The 17,923-nt window shown below is 35.7% G+C and overlaps 1 protein-coding gene across 5 annotated transcripts in view; it reads left to right on the top strand.

Annotated features, from left to right (window-relative positions):
• Nucleotides 1–17,673, top strand: part of GLCCI1 (glucocorticoid induced 1) — a 129,206-nt gene extending 111,533 nt beyond the window's left edge. For 4 of the 5 annotated variants that reach the window (XM_023224882.2, XM_023224881.3, XM_023224886.2 and 1 more), the window contains exons 6-8: nucleotides 92–302; nucleotides 13,480–13,600; nucleotides 14,804–17,673. In XM_023224882.2, coding sequence (XP_023080650.1) covers nucleotides 92–302; nucleotides 13,480–13,600; nucleotides 14,804–15,149 — 678 coding nt within the window. In that variant the 3' untranslated portion in view covers nucleotides 15,150–17,673. The remainder of the gene's footprint in view (nucleotides 1–91; nucleotides 303–13,479; nucleotides 13,601–14,803) is intronic. The other variant, XM_023224883.2, reaches the window with a different exon arrangement.
• Nucleotides 17,674–17,923: the final 250 nt, after the last annotated feature.

The raw sequence follows: 17,923 nt of genomic DNA, 5'->3' as shown, positions 1-17,923 counted from the left end.
GGAATAGGAAATCAAAGGAAATACCATGCGCTTTCTATGTAGATGAATGTATGCACCAGCATTTGGATGTTTAATGGTATTCCTCTTACAGCCGTTGGACATACCAGATGGTCGAAGAGCTCCACTCCCTGCTCATTACCGGAGCAGTAGTACTCGCAGCATTGACACTCAGACTCCTTCTGTCCAGGAGCGCAGCAGTAGCTGCAGCAGTCATTCACCCTGTATCTCCCCTTTTTGTCCCCCGGAATCCCAGGATGGTAGCCCTTGCTCAACAGAAGATTTGCTCTATGATCGTGATAAAGGTAAGAATGGAATCGTCCACTTAGAGGGTTTGTTATGGGGCCTTGCTCATTATACCTTGTCTTAGACCATTACATCCTTTTTTTTTTCTTTTGTTGAGTGGTGACATTGTCAAAGATTGGTTAATCTAGGTTTGTTTGTTCATTGGTTTCACATACCCCCTTCTTTGTGACTCTAACAAACATCTTCCATAAATGTGTCAGAGAAGCACAGCGCATGGTTCTAACAGCTAATGAAAGCCATAAAATGGAGTGTGTACAACTTCATATAATACATAGGTCTTTTCCTTGGTATTGTCCAGAGCAGATGATGGTTATGGTAAAGTTTATGTTTCTCAAGCTTAAAGGTAGATTTTATAATCAGATTGATTTGTGAGGAAATCATTTCTAAAAATTCTGTTGGAAAAGAGTGTATTTTTAACCAAGTTTATAAAGCTCAGTGAGTACCTACAGGACATCAGGGATTATATTATAGTATGTAGAGAAATTATTAACTGTTGAGACCCTCTGGGATTCTTATTTCCTATCAAGCCCAACTATCTCTCCATGTTCTTCTATCATTGTGTCTACCACCACTTGTCTGCCAACACTCCCTGGGTTCTTTCTGTTTCTAGCCCCCTAAGACCTAGCTACAGAAGGCCATGTAGACTGCCCAGCTTCTACCTTCCTACCTACTTGCAAAGAAACACTGAACTTATGTTTATAACAAATTCACTGCTTGTCACCATAGAGAAATAGGTCAATGGCAACAAAAATGTAAAACTATACAAAGTTATATGGTTATAAAATCTTAGGAGTTTTACGGTCCTTGTTCTGAATTGACCCCATCCCCTATGATTGATGTGTTGTTGTATGTAAAATGCCCAGATCATAAGTGCTCAGCCAAATGAATTTTTACATGTGTGTGCTCATGAAACCACTACCTAGGTCAAGTATAGATATAGAAGATATGTATTATCCCACAAGGCTCCTTGCACCTCTTCCCCAGTAGCATCCTTCCTCTCTCCACTTGAAAGTAACCACTTCGCTGACTTCCATCACTATAATTTAGTTTCCCCTGTTACTAGACTGCATACAAATTGAATAATGTGGTATATATTATTTGCGTCTGACTTCTTTTACTTATTATATGTAACTCTTCTTAGATGTTAAGTGGAAGCTACTTTGGATTTTGTCCTCTGCTTTTATATGTGGGTAGATCTTAACAGTTCTCCCCTTTCTTGTTGACTCTTTCGTTATTGAAGGCCTTGTGGACCCCTTTCCTTCATTAAGGATATATTGAATATAGTACCAGGTATCTCTTGGCTTCACGTGGGAAGTCTCCATGTCTTAAAATGTCAGACTAGGAAACTTTCATTTCACTGAAGCATCCTGTGAGAATAAACACCTTTAATCATTTCCTCACAACCTTTTAATGTGGATGTTTCACAATAAAACATCTTGCTTCCAGTAGGAATGTTTTGAAAGCAAATGGAATTGATAATAGTAACTTGATTTAGGTTGTGTAGGTGGTAAATGGAGAAACCAGTCTGTCTTGATTCCAAACTCATATTCTTTGTTATGCCAGTAGAAAGGATAAGTACAGTTCAGGTTGGCCACTTTTGCTACTTAACACTTGTACCTGGGGTAAAAATGAAAAGTAGAAATAATGGTGGCAGTACAGCTAGACAGTTAATTCTGGAGTTCTGTTTTCTTTAATACTGTGGATAATTGAGAGATGCTGAACCAAAAAGAAAATGAATTGAGAAGATGGTAGATGAGTTCCATTTTGGTTAACTAGTTGTGAGATTGCCTTCAGGGCCTCTCAGTGAATAGTGGTTTCTGTAGCTCACAGGTCTTCACTTACATCATAAGTTTCAAACAGTGTGTGTTCTTTAATATGTAATAGCTCTTTTTCCTAAAGATGTATAATCTATTTTATTATGAGAAGGTATAATCATGTCACTCTCCTGCCAGGGTCTTTTGCAGGAGACGTTATAGCATAGAAATTAAGAGTAGCATTGGCTTTGGGACCATAGGAATGCATTTGAAAATCCTGTGAAGGTTTGGACATAAAACCTGCATTAATTCTCAAGGATTTAATGAATGGTAGCTGCTGCTATAAAAATAATCACCTTTATTATCACCTGTTAGTTTCCCTAATCGTTTCAGGAAAAAATATCAATTATTTAACTTCCACAGCTTGTCAAAATCACCTTCTCTGGCCTAGTTTGTGTCAATTATCTAACAATATTAATTCTGACCATTTCTTAGACAGATTAGACCTTTTCCTAAGTTTGCCTTTGTTGGGATATTTTCCTCTATGTCCTTTTGTTCTTACATACCAGATATATGCCTGCATAACACTAACTTCTTTATACCCAACCCCTTTTTTTTGTTTGTTTAATACGTAAAATGAGAACATTGGTTCAGATCATCTCTAAAGCTAAGGTTTTTTCCTAATAGTTAAAAAATATTTCTTAGTAAAATAGGGTAATAATACCTACCTCATATCATTATTGGGGTTACATGAGATACAGCAAAATGCATAGCACAACTTTTTGGCACATGGCAAACAATTAGTGGTGATGAATGTTGCTTAATAGTGATTTTTTAAAAATCTCTTTAGAACTTAAAAACATAGAATGGGTTTCAGAATTATTTAAGACATTTCTCTGTTTTCTACAAGATCACCTCAGTTTGAGAATTAAAGCCCTATGACATCAGTTTCATAATATCTACCATATTTAGCTGAGAGGCATTATTTTGTGATTAAGATCAAGTTGATGTTGCTACTCCCTGGAATACTGTGTAGCCCTCTGTTATGCAATGCAAGGTTTCTAGTTCTCAAACAAATCAAATATTATAAAAAGAAAATGAAAATAGCACCTATCCCTTTTATATATGTAAGTATGCACACATAGGTATTTTAGAATTGGGAGTTGAAATTTATGTATTTCAACTGAGGTTGTACTTCTAGTTTATTTAAGGAACACTTGTTGAGCATTTATTGTATGTCAGATATTGTACTAGAGAGTGGAGAAATAGAGAGGATTAAGATGTGGTATCTGTCTTTAAGGAATTTATAGTCTAGTAGGAAGTAATTAGGAATGTAAGCAAATAATACACTATTAGACAATGATGTTTAGAATACTAAAAGTGTAAAGGAAGGAGTTGTCCAGAAATTTTACAATTTCTGGAACTAATATGTTATGTCATTCAAACTGTAGGCTAGTTTCTTCTTCTTCTTCGTTTCTTCTTCATGTAAAGCCCAAACTCTGAGTTTTGCTGTTTTTAAAAAATACTAATTATTTCTGTGATCCCAGCACTTTGGGAGGCCAAGGCGGGCAGCTCACTTGAGGTCAGGAGTTAAAGACCAGCCTGGCCAACATAGTGAAACCCCGTCTCTACTAAAAATACAAAAAGTTAGTCAGGTGTGGTGGCATGCAGCTTCAGCCCCAGCTAATCAAGAGGCTGAGACAAGAGGATCAGTTGAACTTGGGAGGTGGAGGTTGCAGCAAACCAAGATCACGTCACTGCATTCCAGCCTGGGCAACATAACAAGACTCCCATCTCAAAAAAAGATACTAATTATTTCCTATAATGTATGTTTTCTACAACAAATCATAAATTGGTGTTTTGTTTATTAGCGACATAAAAGGAAGCTGTATAGCTTTCCTAGAGCTTTTCATCATTATGAAAACAGAATGAATTCTATAATTTTGAAGTCAATTAGAATTGATTTGATTTGGAGTACCTACATATTCTGCAGTTGCTGTAGAGAGATTTGTTCTGTGGTAGAGTAACTAGTTCAGACATCTATAGGAGCCTAGATAGACATGGAGGGGAGAGGGATAGCTGCAGTGAATAGCTGCCCTAATGAGGGATGTGCTGGTGAGCTGATTATTTTTCTATTATTCGTTTTATATACATATTCCTTTTCTGACTTTGCTAATGTTATTTTTGTGTGTTCCTAACATCTATTTGCTATGAATTATGTATCATTGGAGACCTATAAAATAATTTTAGTTGCATCGCACATTGGTTTTTTCCTTTGCCTGTGTGGATTGCAATGCCAGGACAAAAACACTCTGTCAAGAAAGTTTGAACTGTTGAGAGACTTGTTTCAAGTGAATGGGTTTTTGGTGTTTTGTTTTGATTTTTTACTGGATTTTTCCAGTAACCTAAAGATTGAAGGCAACTTGGTCACACTGGTCACATGTATAAAGTTTCCAGGCTAACTAATAGCCATAGGAACTACTACTGCTCTTCTCTGTGCGGAGAATTCGGAGATCCAGAATAAGAGCACTCATCTTGACATCATCAGAATGTACCCTCAGAGGTAGCTTACATTCTTCCACATTATCATACCCAAAATAAAATGCAAGAAACAAAAATAGCCATTTATGTAATACAGATGGCAGTGTCAGAATATTAGTTTCTTAAGCAGCTCTGCCAGCATTGCTTGATGGTAGCCAAACTGGTGCTGGGCAAGCCACAAAATGTAGACTTCAGTCAGCTACTTATCATTGATCTTTGGCACAGTTCACTTATGCAGTTGTTACAAAATTCTGCAGTTTTGCAGGATATTGTGGAAACATTGATTATTATAATCATGAAATAAATGGAATCATTTTATTCAGGCCAACTACTGAGAGTTGTATTCCAAGAATCCATAAATTGATTACTTGTAATTTAAGCTATATTTTCCTGAAGGAACAGTGTACACTATGTGGATAGAGTTTCCCAAGCCAATGCATATAAACCTATTTAACTCATTCTGTGACTTAACTCGTAAATATTCATATTGCTAAACTTTTAGTGTTAGGACTGAGCCCCCCTTGGAGGGGCTTAGGAGAAAAAAAAGTATTATTTTGTCTTTCCAGGGTCTAGGCTTGACCCTAGGCAGACTTTTGAAACAGACTGCTTTTGGCATCTTCCTATTCCTTTATACATACATTTTAACATACTTGTATTTATCTCTACGGTTCTATTTCTTGACCTTTTTTTGACCTGTGCCCTTACTATGCTTTAACCCTCTATTTTTTAGGTAATCAGCCAAGATTTTATGGCACTTTTCTTTTGGGGGTTTATATTGTAAAACCAGATATGATGGGTACACTTCTTTGAGCTACCACACCTTGAAAAATCACTGCTTTTGAACCTGGATGTGTTTATCAAAATATTCTCTTGATATGGTTCTATGATGCTTATTATCCTAGAGGAACCTTTTGGTGGTAAAAGTACAGAGTATAAAGATATTATTCCAACAAAGGAGTTAGTCTATAGGTTAAAATTGATCTATTCTAGAATTATGTCCCTAAAGTCATTTTACCTATCTTTCAAGACAGCATCTTAAGATACATACATTCCAGTGTCTAACAGCACAAAATAAGTATCCAGTAAATGCTCTTGTCCCTTCTTTCTGAAAATGTTAACAACTGTACCAATGGCAGATACTGTGATAGCTGTCTATGAGTTATTCATAATTCAAAACTACTTAGGTATACAACTCAGTTTTAGCCATTATTGCTCAGTTTAGAATATAAGCAAATCAAAAATTTTTAACATACCTGCATATATGTTTCATTTAATCGCTTATCTATTTACCATGATGTTAGCTCCAACAAGAATAAATGACCATATTTTGATCATTGCTTTACTAAGATTATGCTAAATTTAGTGATAGGCTCTTGGTGGGAAAGAGGCCATGAAGTTCAAATTTGTTGTTGAAATAAGGGGAAGGGAAGTAACTGCCAAAACTGTCTCATCTTCCCCTTCTTGCTGTTGGTCTTGCTGGTAACCAGTAAACTCTGATAGTAACTGGGTGGAAAATAATAGGTGTCAACTAGGTTCAAGGAAAAGGGAATCTGTTGGATTTTTCCTCCCCCATTATCTTTTGTGTTCCTCTGAGAAGTATAGGGACCGCTCCTTACACTATCTCTTTGTGACACTGACAGAAGGCAGACCCAATGAAGCTCTCGGCTGAGCTATAAGCCTTTAATTAGAAACAGAATGTTAGATTGGAAAGAACTTGATTCATCTGGTCATCTCCTCACGTCTCTAATGAAGACACTGGAGTTGAGATAGATCCAAACTTAGTGAAACAGATAGCCTAACAATAATGAACATTGACTCTGGGGCAGCCAGGTTGAATCCCTGCTCTACCACTTTAATTATGTGCCCTTGGACAAGCTACTCAATCTATGTATCTCAATTTCCTCACCTATAAATTGGGGATACCTGCCTCATAGAATTGCTATGATGATTAAATGTGTTCAGGTGATTTTATTTGTATTATTTCCAACAGTATCACCACAGTCCTATAGGTCGGTGACACGGTCATTATTTAAAGGTCCCAGAATCTGAGGGTTAGAGAAATTAAGTAACCTAGCTAACTTCCATGGCATCTAACTGCTAACAAAGATATTCTGTAGGAACCTGATACTACATCTTGCTACCTTTGCAGAAGGAATAGTCTTTACATGGGCATTCAGCTGTGAAAGGGCCCAGTGTGTAGAGAACAGTAAGATATTGCACGGTTGGGGTATGGGGTGAATGGTGGAAGTAGAAAACAGTTCGACTGGAGAGTTAGAAAGTTCACTGTTTCATAAGGGCTCCTGTAAGCTTTGCTAAGAGAAATGAAAAGCCAAGGAAAGATCCTTTGTCAGCTAAAGGATATGACCAGCTTCACATTTAAGAACTATAACTCACATTGACACAGAAGTAGAGGCAGTAGGAGGACAAGATAAGTAGCCATGTTAATAGTCTAGTCTTGTGATTTTCAAACTTTATTTATTCCATACCCTTGTTAGCAATTTTGAATCTGTACCCCTAATAAAAGTTTATATATTTCTAGGTGACATATGTATATAATTCATTCTACAAACTGTTAGTTTACTTGTTTTAAAAGATAAAAAGTATGTATAAATGTAAAAATAAATATATTTAATTGCTGATACTTTTTCCTACATGTCAGCAGATTGTTTCATGCCTCTTAATTGGGAGACCACAGGTATAGGGCAAAGATGAGGAGGCATAGCAAGGTCAGAGGAACTGGAGGAAAGGGGCTGAAGAAGAGTCAACAGCATTTGGTGGCTGATTAGCTGTATGAGGTGAGGGAGGAGGAGGAAATCAGGATAACAGCAAAGTTCTTATGAAGTTCCAGCATGGGAGATGTGGAAATGATTACCATCATTAATAAGGTAGTAAATGTTGGAGATGGAATAGACTTTAAGGTGACTATAATGATGTTTAAGATTCCATGTTGGTTTCTGCCTAAAGACATTATAAGACCATTTCCCTTTAGCAAGATTTTTTTTAAAAAGAGGAAATACTAAATTGTATCTAATATTGCACTGATAACATTGATAGCATTTTGCTTTGCCTACTCTTTGGAACATAGTAAATGCTCAGTAAATATTTAAGTGAACATTTAAAATTGTAGTGAAAATTTTATTAGAAGTTCCAGTGTTTCTTTTCCCCTAAATGTTAGTAAAGTTTACTTGTTTTTAAAGATAAAAGGTAAATATGTATATTGCACTGATTTTTTTTCCCTACACATCAGCAGATTGTGTCATGCCTCTCTTATTGGGAGACCATAGTTGCAGGATACCTTAGGAGCAGTTTAACATGAACAATGTGATTTCAGTTGTTTTTTAAACAACTGATGTTCCTGGAAATTTTGCCATTTAATAAACTTGACAATATAAAAATTAAGATTGTATTATAGTGATTTTCTTGAGATACCTGCTTTTGTACAAGATACAAAATATTTTGTGTAATCCAATTTGTTTAGTTTTACCAATAAGATTTATAAGACTCATTATTTTAGTCTGTAAATTGGTTTGAGGACCATTTTCAGTTTTAACTGTCATATCAGATTAAAAGTGACTTGTTTTCATTTTTAATTGTCATATCAGATTTAGAGTGAGTAGTTAGCCTATCAACAATAATGGTTAGCACTGTTGTTCTGCATATCAAGATTATGTTGTGGAAGGAAGCACTGTACTTACTTGGATTACACAAAAACTAAAGAGTAATTTTTTGGCTTAGTTTTGTAAGTTGGTATCAATTTAATTAATACTTGTGGAATGATAAGTGATTACAAAATATAAAATACCTCCTGCATATAATAAATATTTAATTAATAGGCCTTGGAATGTAAGTTGAGTCCCAGTTATTAAAAAACAATCTGATTTGAAACAAAGTTTCTAAGTGTAAGTAACAAAAGGTTCTCATGTCATTTTTCCCCTTTACTCTTTGCTGAATGCTGATCTAAAGGAGATCTTACGTATAACTGATGTCTTTGTTCATTACAATTCTTTAGGATTCTCACAAGGTGTTAACTTGGAATTTTAGAAAAACCTTAGAGGCTCTTTGTAAAAGCCAAATGTTCTCCTTACTTGTAAGTTTCCAAGTTGGTCTTGGAGTTAACTGAAAACACAGGCTTTTTAATACAATTGGTAATACAACCTGATTCTTAAAGTTTATTGCCAATAAATGATATACAACTGTGTGTTTCTCCTGATTTCTTTAGGCCTTCAAATCCCATTATAGTTGATAATTTCATTTCCTGAAGCAGAATAAGTGTATTTTAACACTAGAGTAGTAATTTTGTTTAAGTACTATTTAGTCAATCATATTTCTAATTTAACTCTTTTGGCTAATTTTATGCTTTAGTATGTCATTGAGTAAAGTGTTGGTTGAACAGTGTACTCACTTTCCTAGTCAATTACCTGGGAAAGATAGAATAAGAATTACATTCTACTGATTATTGCTGCATATACTATAAAAGTATTTTCTTTGCATAGTAGTCTATAGAATCTGCATGCTTTAAGCATTGATTTTAATTTCAGAATGATAGATCTCTTTACACTAAAGGATGCCATCTTGAACTGGCAGAGTTCATGCCAGGCAGTTATAAACTTGGACAACCTAGTACTCCAGATATTATTATGCTTCTCTCTCAGAAACAAAATTTTATCTGTTTGTACCTGAGTAGAGTACACAAATCTATTAAAAACATTTCCTTTACTCTCTTCTGTCAAGAGGGAGCAGAATAGGCACTTAATTTTTGAATGGTTCATTTTTAATATTCAGATTAGAAATGATGTGTTACTTTTTACTATTATAATAATAATATTCAGAGCTTACTGTGTTTCAGGCACTATCCTAATCCTTTTTTTGTCTTTTGGTTTTGGGTTTTGTTTTGTTTTTTTTGTAGAGAGGGTTTCACCATGTTGACCAGGTGGTCTCAAACTCCTGGCCTCAGGTGATCCTCCCGCCTCAGCCTCCCTAAAATGCTGAGGTGACAGACGTGAGCCACCTCACCCAGCCCTTATCCTAATCCTTTTACATACAGTTTTCACAGCTGTCATGTCAGTGGTATTTTCTATTTTATAAATCAAAAAACAGAGGGATCAGACTTACCCTATGCCATGCACCTAGGCCTGGGAAGAAGTCAGGTGGCCTCACTCCAAACTAATGTTCTTAACCATTTCATGACTGGTTCTCAGATATGGCTGTGCTTCAGGGGCACTTCGGAGCTTTACCCCCCACCTCCCCACCCCAAGGCAATGCTTGGCTCCTCCCCAGACTAATTAAATCAGAATCTTTCAGGAATGAGGTCTAGACATTGATCTTTTTAAAACAACTGGTAAGTCTAATGTGAAAGAAACTGGGTTAGAACCACTGTTCTATTATTGCTTGTTTTAGAATTAATTTTACTTAATTTGATAAAGTAATATGATAGAGATAATGCACATCTATAGACTTAGGGCTAGAATAGAACCATGGCAGAGATTTTACATACTACCTGCATAAATGAATCAACCTTTATATGTGTGATATATATTTTTTTGAGATGGGGTCTCACTGTCACCCAGGCTGAAGTGCAATGGTACGACCAAATGTACAATTTTGTGTACAAGAATTGTGGGCCCCACAATATACCAGATATAATAAAAGTCAGAAGAAATTCAGAAAACTCAAGCTATACAAGTACATGTAGTTTAATGAATATTGTTTCTATATGAAATTCCAAACTTTAATAACTTCTCTAATTTTTCTAAGCTTTAATTCATTATCATATGTTTAAAAGTATTTGATAAGCTACTTGTATTTTAATGGTAAATGTGGTACAAATGCATATGTATGATCTGTTATAAAACAGCAATCACATTTTTCCATATTCTTGATTTTCAGACTTGAGTGATTGTTATATATAAAAATGAGATGTGAATATAGAAATATGTAAATATATTCACTGCATTTAATCTTACTGACATTGGCTATGATGTTAAAAGTCATAAAGTAACATTTAACCTAATCTCAATTGTATTTCTAGTTATGATCCTATATTATTGTCCGAGATACCAGAATGAGAAAACTTACTGTTACTGGTAAACAAAAGAGACCGAATTAAGATTACCATGAGACTTCTCATCTTGAATCTCCTGAGCAGGCATATTTATACTTATAATGTTCTGTTATTGAAATGTGGCTATTAAATTCAACACAGAGGTTTAAATGAATAGTAATATTTTATACTTTCAAGTCTGGAATGAGTAGCATAGGTTGGTCATATGGGTTGTTTTTAAAGCATGCCACTTTGTAAGGCAAGAAAAAATACATATGTAAAATATGTCGTCTTTGATTGTCAGAACTATTAAAGATCACAGAATTTTAGAGTTCATGAATGGCAGTTCCTTTAATTATATAGAAATCCAGAGAGGTGATTATATTCCAGGTAACACAGAACTATACAACAAGAGCTAAAGCCCCAGACTAGATGTCTGCATTCCCTGACCCCTCTTTACAGTCTCTCCAATTGCATACTTAACCTGAAGGAAAAACTCCAGATTTAGCAAATATTTGTTTATAGTCTCAAAAATTTTTTCTTTCAAGCTTTGCCTTTCCAGACCACCTAATATTAAATACATAATTTTAAAAAAACAATTTTTATTGAAAAGGCAGAAAGATATAATAACACTGAATACTGTCTGTCTAGGATAGCAGTATATAAAAAGCAAAATATGTTTAAGAGGGTAAAACTCTGTTAAAAAATTGACTTACAGCCTCTGAAATTAGAAATATTTTAAGAAGAAAATGACTTCATTCTAGATTAACAGGAAGATAATCAGTTTTGCAGATAGATTATCCAACTCACATGTAGCCTTCAGTTACGAGAAAGTCCTCTGAAACCATCAGTAAAATAGAGAAAGAATGTGATAGGCCTGATGATGTAGTACGAAAAAGAACACAGAAGACTAACTGTGGCCAAGATGACTTCCCTTACGTGATAATAGGGTGGATCCTTAACTACTGACATGACTGCTGATGGCATCAAGCCCATGGTTTGAGGCTGATGCTGCTTGTGCCCTGTAGGCTAAGTTATGTCCAGCGGTAATCTCCATGGAGGCATCTCATGCCATATCTACTTGTATTTTTTAATTTTATTTTTTAAATTTCTGTGGATACACAGTAGGTGTATATATTTATGGGGTACATGAGATGTTTTCACACACGTATGTAGTGTGAAATACGCACATCGTGAAGAATGGGGTATATCCTACTTACCTTATATTTTTGATCTCATATATTTCCTTTGCCTGGTTTGTTGCTGTTTGCATAGTAAGGTAAGGTCAAGCCATATTTTTTATATTACACCAAATTTGAGGTATTTTTTATTTTTATTTTTTAATCATGGACCAGTCTTGTCTAGCCTCGCTTAAATAGAGCAGCAAATTCAGACCTCCAATCAGGCTAGTTATGCTTTGTATCAGGCTAAGAGAGACAATCCTATTCCTCCTCCTCCCTCCCATTTGTTCATGCAAGATATAGGATAAATATTAAACTTAAGAAAATTCTCAAATCTGAATATATGAAGTATATGAAGAAACCAAATTTCATTCTGAGACTTAATTTTTTCCAAGAGACTATTTGGTGCCTACTCTGTAGGATCATGCATAATAATGATAGAGAAACTGTGTGGTTTTCTAGCTTTCCCAATAGTGTAATCTTATTATTTTGCAGACAGTGGTTTCCCAGCCAGAAATATAAGCATAAGTCTGCATTCACAAGACTAACAAGTATTAGTGTGCATCAAAGGCCTTCTTCCTAAGTGTGTATTATAACTTCATTAATGATGATAAAACATTCTTATTACTCAGTTTCTGAATATTGGACTGTGTCCTGTATTCTACACTAAAGCAACTTACCAAAATTGTGACGTACATAATTATGATACTGGTGCTGTCTTTCAAATAGATGAAAATAATACATTTCAATAGATCATGTGCTTAGTATTTTAGCAGTGGAGATTGGTTTGCATTAAGTCAGAATTTGTTTAAATAGGACTATTGTATACAAACATGTTACTGACTTTACAGCTTGGCATCTTACAAAAATAATGACACATTTTAGTGGATTTGAATTTCCAAAATCTCTTGCCAGGTAGGAAAGGGAGAAATTGCATATGGGTTTTATGGCTTTTCATGAATAGACCATTTTCTTTTTGGCCAAAAATATGAAGAAAACGTGTTAGGTAGAGATGTTTGGAGATTTCTCATGTCTTCTAGTAGCAAAAATACAAATTCTGCTGAAACAGCCCTTTTATTATAAACATTTTAAAGGTAAAATTCTGAGCAAATTATGTTTTTTATGCTGGGTAGGTAGAAAGAGACATTTTATAAGCTTGTTTTTTTCCCCTGCATACGTGTTATTCATGATATTTAGCAAAAAGAACTTTTCAGCTAAGAACTTTTGTAATGAATATTACTCATTTTTGTTAAATTGGTTGGGCAGTGACAAGGCATGTAGAGAACCCTGTATCATTATAATCTGTTTTATTCTTCTGTATGACTTAAGCACATTGCCCCGTCAGTTGCATTCTTGAAATACATAATAAATAACATATTTGTTTTCAGGAATACAGCTCTGTTGTATTCAAAATGCAGTTTTCTGGACCAAAATGTCCTTCTTTTTATGTTCTGTGGTATGGCAGATTACTGTTGCATTGAAGTTTTTATTTAGAAGAAATGTACTACACAGGGTATAAGAAATAGCTTTGCAATAAAGGAGACTGTGGTCAAAGCATACGGGCAGTAGTGGATAAATTGTGCAAAAGGCTGTTTGGAAATCAAATTTAATTTAAAAGAGCTTTCAATCACTAGTTAATATAACTGCTTTAAATTTACAGACAGTGGGAGTAGCTCACCGTTACCCAAGTATGCTTCATCTCCCAAACCAAACAACAGCTACATGTTCAAACGGGAACCCCCAGAGGGATGTGAGCGAGTGAAGGTCTTTGAGGAAATGGCGTAAGTAATGTCTTTTCTGTCAGCTGGGATCTGCATAGCTGTAAAGCTTTTTACTGAGACCAGTTGATTACATATGAATCAACTACTCTATCCAGCTGATAATGTGTTTCAAAAGCAAATTATGTAAAGAGAATTGAATAGGCAAGAGAGATCTTACTGAAGGAGAATTGGAGTCTGTATGCTGGAAATGTATAAGCCAATACAAAGAAACTTGGAAACTTATTCTTACTACCTGGAAGATCTATTTTTAATCATTAAGAATTGTCATTTCGAGAACTCTTAATTTAGACGGCTAACAAAGAGACTTTAGGAGTAAAGTTAATATCCATGTGTGACTAGCTTAAAGACAGTGTTCTCCACAAGCCGGAAGGAGGTTAGTCTCCTTCCCTATAGCTGCCCTATAGCCGCATCTAGCTTGCTTATTCAGACTTTCTGTTCACAAGGGGTTTTCTTAATGAAATTTTAATATGTGTAAGTTAGAAATGAGATTAGAAAAAGAGGTTCATGCTGTAAACACTGGGCAGAGTAGCTCAGAAGACTGTGTGGTTCTTGGATGCCCTCATGCCTTTGTTCCAGTGCAGGTGCCTAGTGGAGGGTGCAGTGCTCTTGCAATCTAGAAGGACCCATCTTGCAGGAGCTGGTGGCTTAGCTCCTGGGAACAGGAGGAGAGGAAGGGCTTGTGGACCCAACCTCTGTTGAACTGACTGGCTTTTTGGGAGACACTGAAACTCTCCCCTCCCCACTCCACCCCCTATCTGTACTAGTGGAGATCTATCTAGAAAGAAAAAAGGAGGAAGTGTTTAAAACTAAATACATGATGGACTAATGCCCCCTGCCTCCGGTGTACTTTTTCTTAACAGAAAAGGTCATTCTAACTTTGCAAAATCTTCGGTTATAATATAGCAGACTTTTTCTACCTTCCTAAATGATTAAAAGCAAACTAATGATCTCTATTTGTCTTCCTGGTTCTTTTGAAAATCCTTTTGTCTCAAATACCACTTCCGTGCTGTGTGCATGAATAGTCTGCCAACTGACTTGTGCTATGGAAGATGTTTATCCCTCTGTATACACTTAACCCATCTCCTGCCATTTACATTTTAGCTGTTTTAGAGAACTCCAGTTAATTCAGAAAATGCTTAACTTGTTCTGTGTTCGTGATTATAAAATTTTGTTTTATTATCTAATTTTGTTTTATGGTTTTAGGTCTCGTCAGCCTATCTCGGCCCCTCTCTTTTCATGTCCTGACAAAAACAAGGTTAATTTCATCCCAACCGGATCAGCTTTCTGTCCTGTAAAACTTCTAGGCCCCCTCTTACCTGCTTCTGACCTTATGCTCAAGAACTCTCCTAACTCTGGCCAGAGCTCAGCTTTGGCAGCTCTGACCGTTGAGCAGCTCTCATCCCGGGTTTCATTTACATCTCTTTCTGATGACACCAGCACAGCGGGCTCCATGGAGGCCTCTGCCCAGCAGCCATCCCAGCAACAGCAGCTTCTGCAGGAACTGCAGGGTGAGGACCACATCTCTGCTCAGAACTACGTGATCATCTAAAAAAGGGGGAGCTGGCCTCCACCCCTATGTTCCATGGATTAGGAACAAGATTTCAGACATCTATCTGCATGGAGTGACAAACTTTCTGAACACCACCACCACCACCAATACTTAGCAGCATCATAAAGTATCTCTTAAACACTGATCTTGGCAGGGACGGAACTCCTATTCAGCAGTTTTTGTGGAAAGCAGTAATGCTTGCAAAATGTGTGTCATTTTCAGCATTTTAAGTGGAGACTATGCATTTCATAGTATGTTTGACAGATTAGTACTGTGTCCTGTGTTTTGTTCCAGATTCTTCAGTATAAATAAGCTCTATATCAAAAAGTTGCCTGTCTAAACAGAAAATGTCTTGCTGTGTTTTGTCCTATGGAAAATACTGTACTTCAGGATTATGTTTACAATTGATCCAGGTGTTTGTTTCTAACTTCTGTAATACATACAATGCAAAAAAAAAAAAAAAAAAAAATGGCCACAGCAGTTGCACAGTGCCCACCCTATGGCCTAGCTTCAGGTACTTCAGTTGAAGTCTAAACTCAGGTAACTTGGAATGTATATCATATTGGGATATTAAATATTTCACAGCTAAAAAGCTAAAGAGGGAACATCACTCTTCTGCCTTTCCTTATTTTATGCATTTCCCTTTCCTCATTACATTCCACATTCTTAGAATAAGAAGTGCATTCAATCCTAGGAGAATGATAATCCTGGACATGGGTGAACATGAGGAGAACCAGCAAAATCTGTGGTGTTTGACATCACTTATGTCATGTGGTTACAAGTAAAACAACTGTTGCATTCACTGTTTCAACATGTGTACATGTGGCTTTTTTAAAAGTTCAGGTGTTGCTCAGTAAAGGACTGTTACAATGTTACAAATGTTCAGTACTAGACTGTACATAAACATTCCACATTGTGATGAAATTTAAAGACAGGAATGTCTATAGAGTTAATTTCAAAATAAGTGAAGTGTTTGACTGAATGGTTGAGATTTTTTTTGTTTATGTTAGCCATCAGGGTTATAACTGTTACCATTTTATCTAAAGACGCGTATTTATGTTTAGTTTCTCCCTTGGAAATTATCTTGCAGGTGAAAAAGTGACATACTTTTGGTTATTGTTTTCCTCAAGCAGTTTAGGTGCATGATCTTCATTTACATAGAATACTTGGGTCTCAGAATTGTTGCAACATAAATAAGCAGGTTTTTTGGTGACTTACAAGAGCAATAGTTTGAAGCTATCTCATTTAGGCCTCATAATACATAATCATGAATAGTTTTGAAATTTGTGACATGTGAAGTAGAGCATAAACTCAAGAAAATAGCCTTTAAAAGCAAACTTTTGACGCAAGTTCTCCACAAAGTATGAAGAGAGCCGAGGCATTCCTGATTGGTCAGTGGGAAAGCCTAACTTTCATTGTTTTCTTCAGTACAAAGAATATCCAAAAGCGAAGTTTTTGTATTTGTATTCCACTACTTTCAATTCAATAAAACCTAGAGTTGTTTCATATGCACCTAAAGTATATGGCACAATTTTCTTAACAATTGGGGGAACAATGTGCCTACAGTTAAAGGAACGTTTCAGTTCCCTTCATTCATTCCTGGGTTTTTCTTTGCTTATTTTCTAAGACGGTTGAAGAAGGATGAGTCTATAGAAAGCAACACCATTGACTTTTTTTTAAGAAATGATATATATATGTATATGTTTGTGTGTGTGCGTGTGTATTCTGTGTATTATTTTGTCATGATCTCAATTCTCTTCTTTCCACCAAAGTTTGCCGTAATATTTTCTCCTGAAGGTGCATTCTGGCTCCTTTAAATTAGTCAGTGTTATATTGTAGGAGACTGTCATGGAAAAAAGGACTCAGTTTACTTTTGTCATTTTCACAGGGGAACCTTTTAAAACAATCTTTTCAGCAGCAGATACCTTTAACCCTAATAATCTCAGGCCTTGATGAAAATACTCTATTTTGTAGATTATGGTTAAAGGGAGAAAATTACTAGTTCCGTAAGATAAATATGAGCTCCATTTAACTTCTGATATCTGGTTTAGCATTACATAATATGTTGATCTTACACTCTGCTTTTGTCCAAATAAAATGCAATAGTATCAATATCGATTTCAGAAAAATGGACTGAATATGCTTTCTTGGTGATTAAATCTGATGTACGGTATTTATAGTGATGTGCTTTTATTTTCTCATGAGATACTAAATATTGTGTTGTACATTTGTTCTTAGCATATATTAAAGTTTTGAACCAAATGTGTTAAAGCTTACGCTTTGCCATGTAAATTTCCCAGAAGTTGTTGAGCTCAAATGTATCCTACATCCAGCTGTAGAAATTTGTCAGGAATTGTTTAAATTTTGTATATAATTGTACTGTTTAATTCTAGCCATTGCGCTGAACAGTATTTGAGTTACCATACAATATGGCTTTACACAAGGAAATGTGTGGCTTTTGTTTTGTATTTTTTCAGTATAGAAGTTCCTGTGTCTTATTTAAATAAAGTTATTAGTAAAACTGGAATAGTTCACACATGTTTTTGGAAAGAATGGAGTTGTTGGCTCATTACCCAACAGAGATAAATTCGGCTCGGGGTAATGGTAGTTTTCTGTACTCATTGAGTTCCTGACCTGCATCTCTGGAGGTGTGGAGTGTCTAACTGGATCAGATTTCTACAACCTGACTTCCTCTTGGCATTTAACTTACACACTCCATCACAAGGTGAGAACCTAGAGGTCTTAAGTTCCAAGTCTTTGTACGGTTCCCAGGT

The sequence above is a fragment of the Piliocolobus tephrosceles genome, chromosome 8 (assembly GCF_002776525.5).
Source record: "Piliocolobus tephrosceles isolate RC106 chromosome 8, ASM277652v3, whole genome shotgun sequence".
In the NCBI taxonomy this organism is placed as follows: domain Eukaryota; kingdom Metazoa; phylum Chordata; class Mammalia; order Primates; family Cercopithecidae; genus Piliocolobus; species Piliocolobus tephrosceles.
The sequence above is the reverse complement of the archived record's forward strand: the minus strand, read 5'-3'. Positions and strand labels throughout refer to the sequence as shown.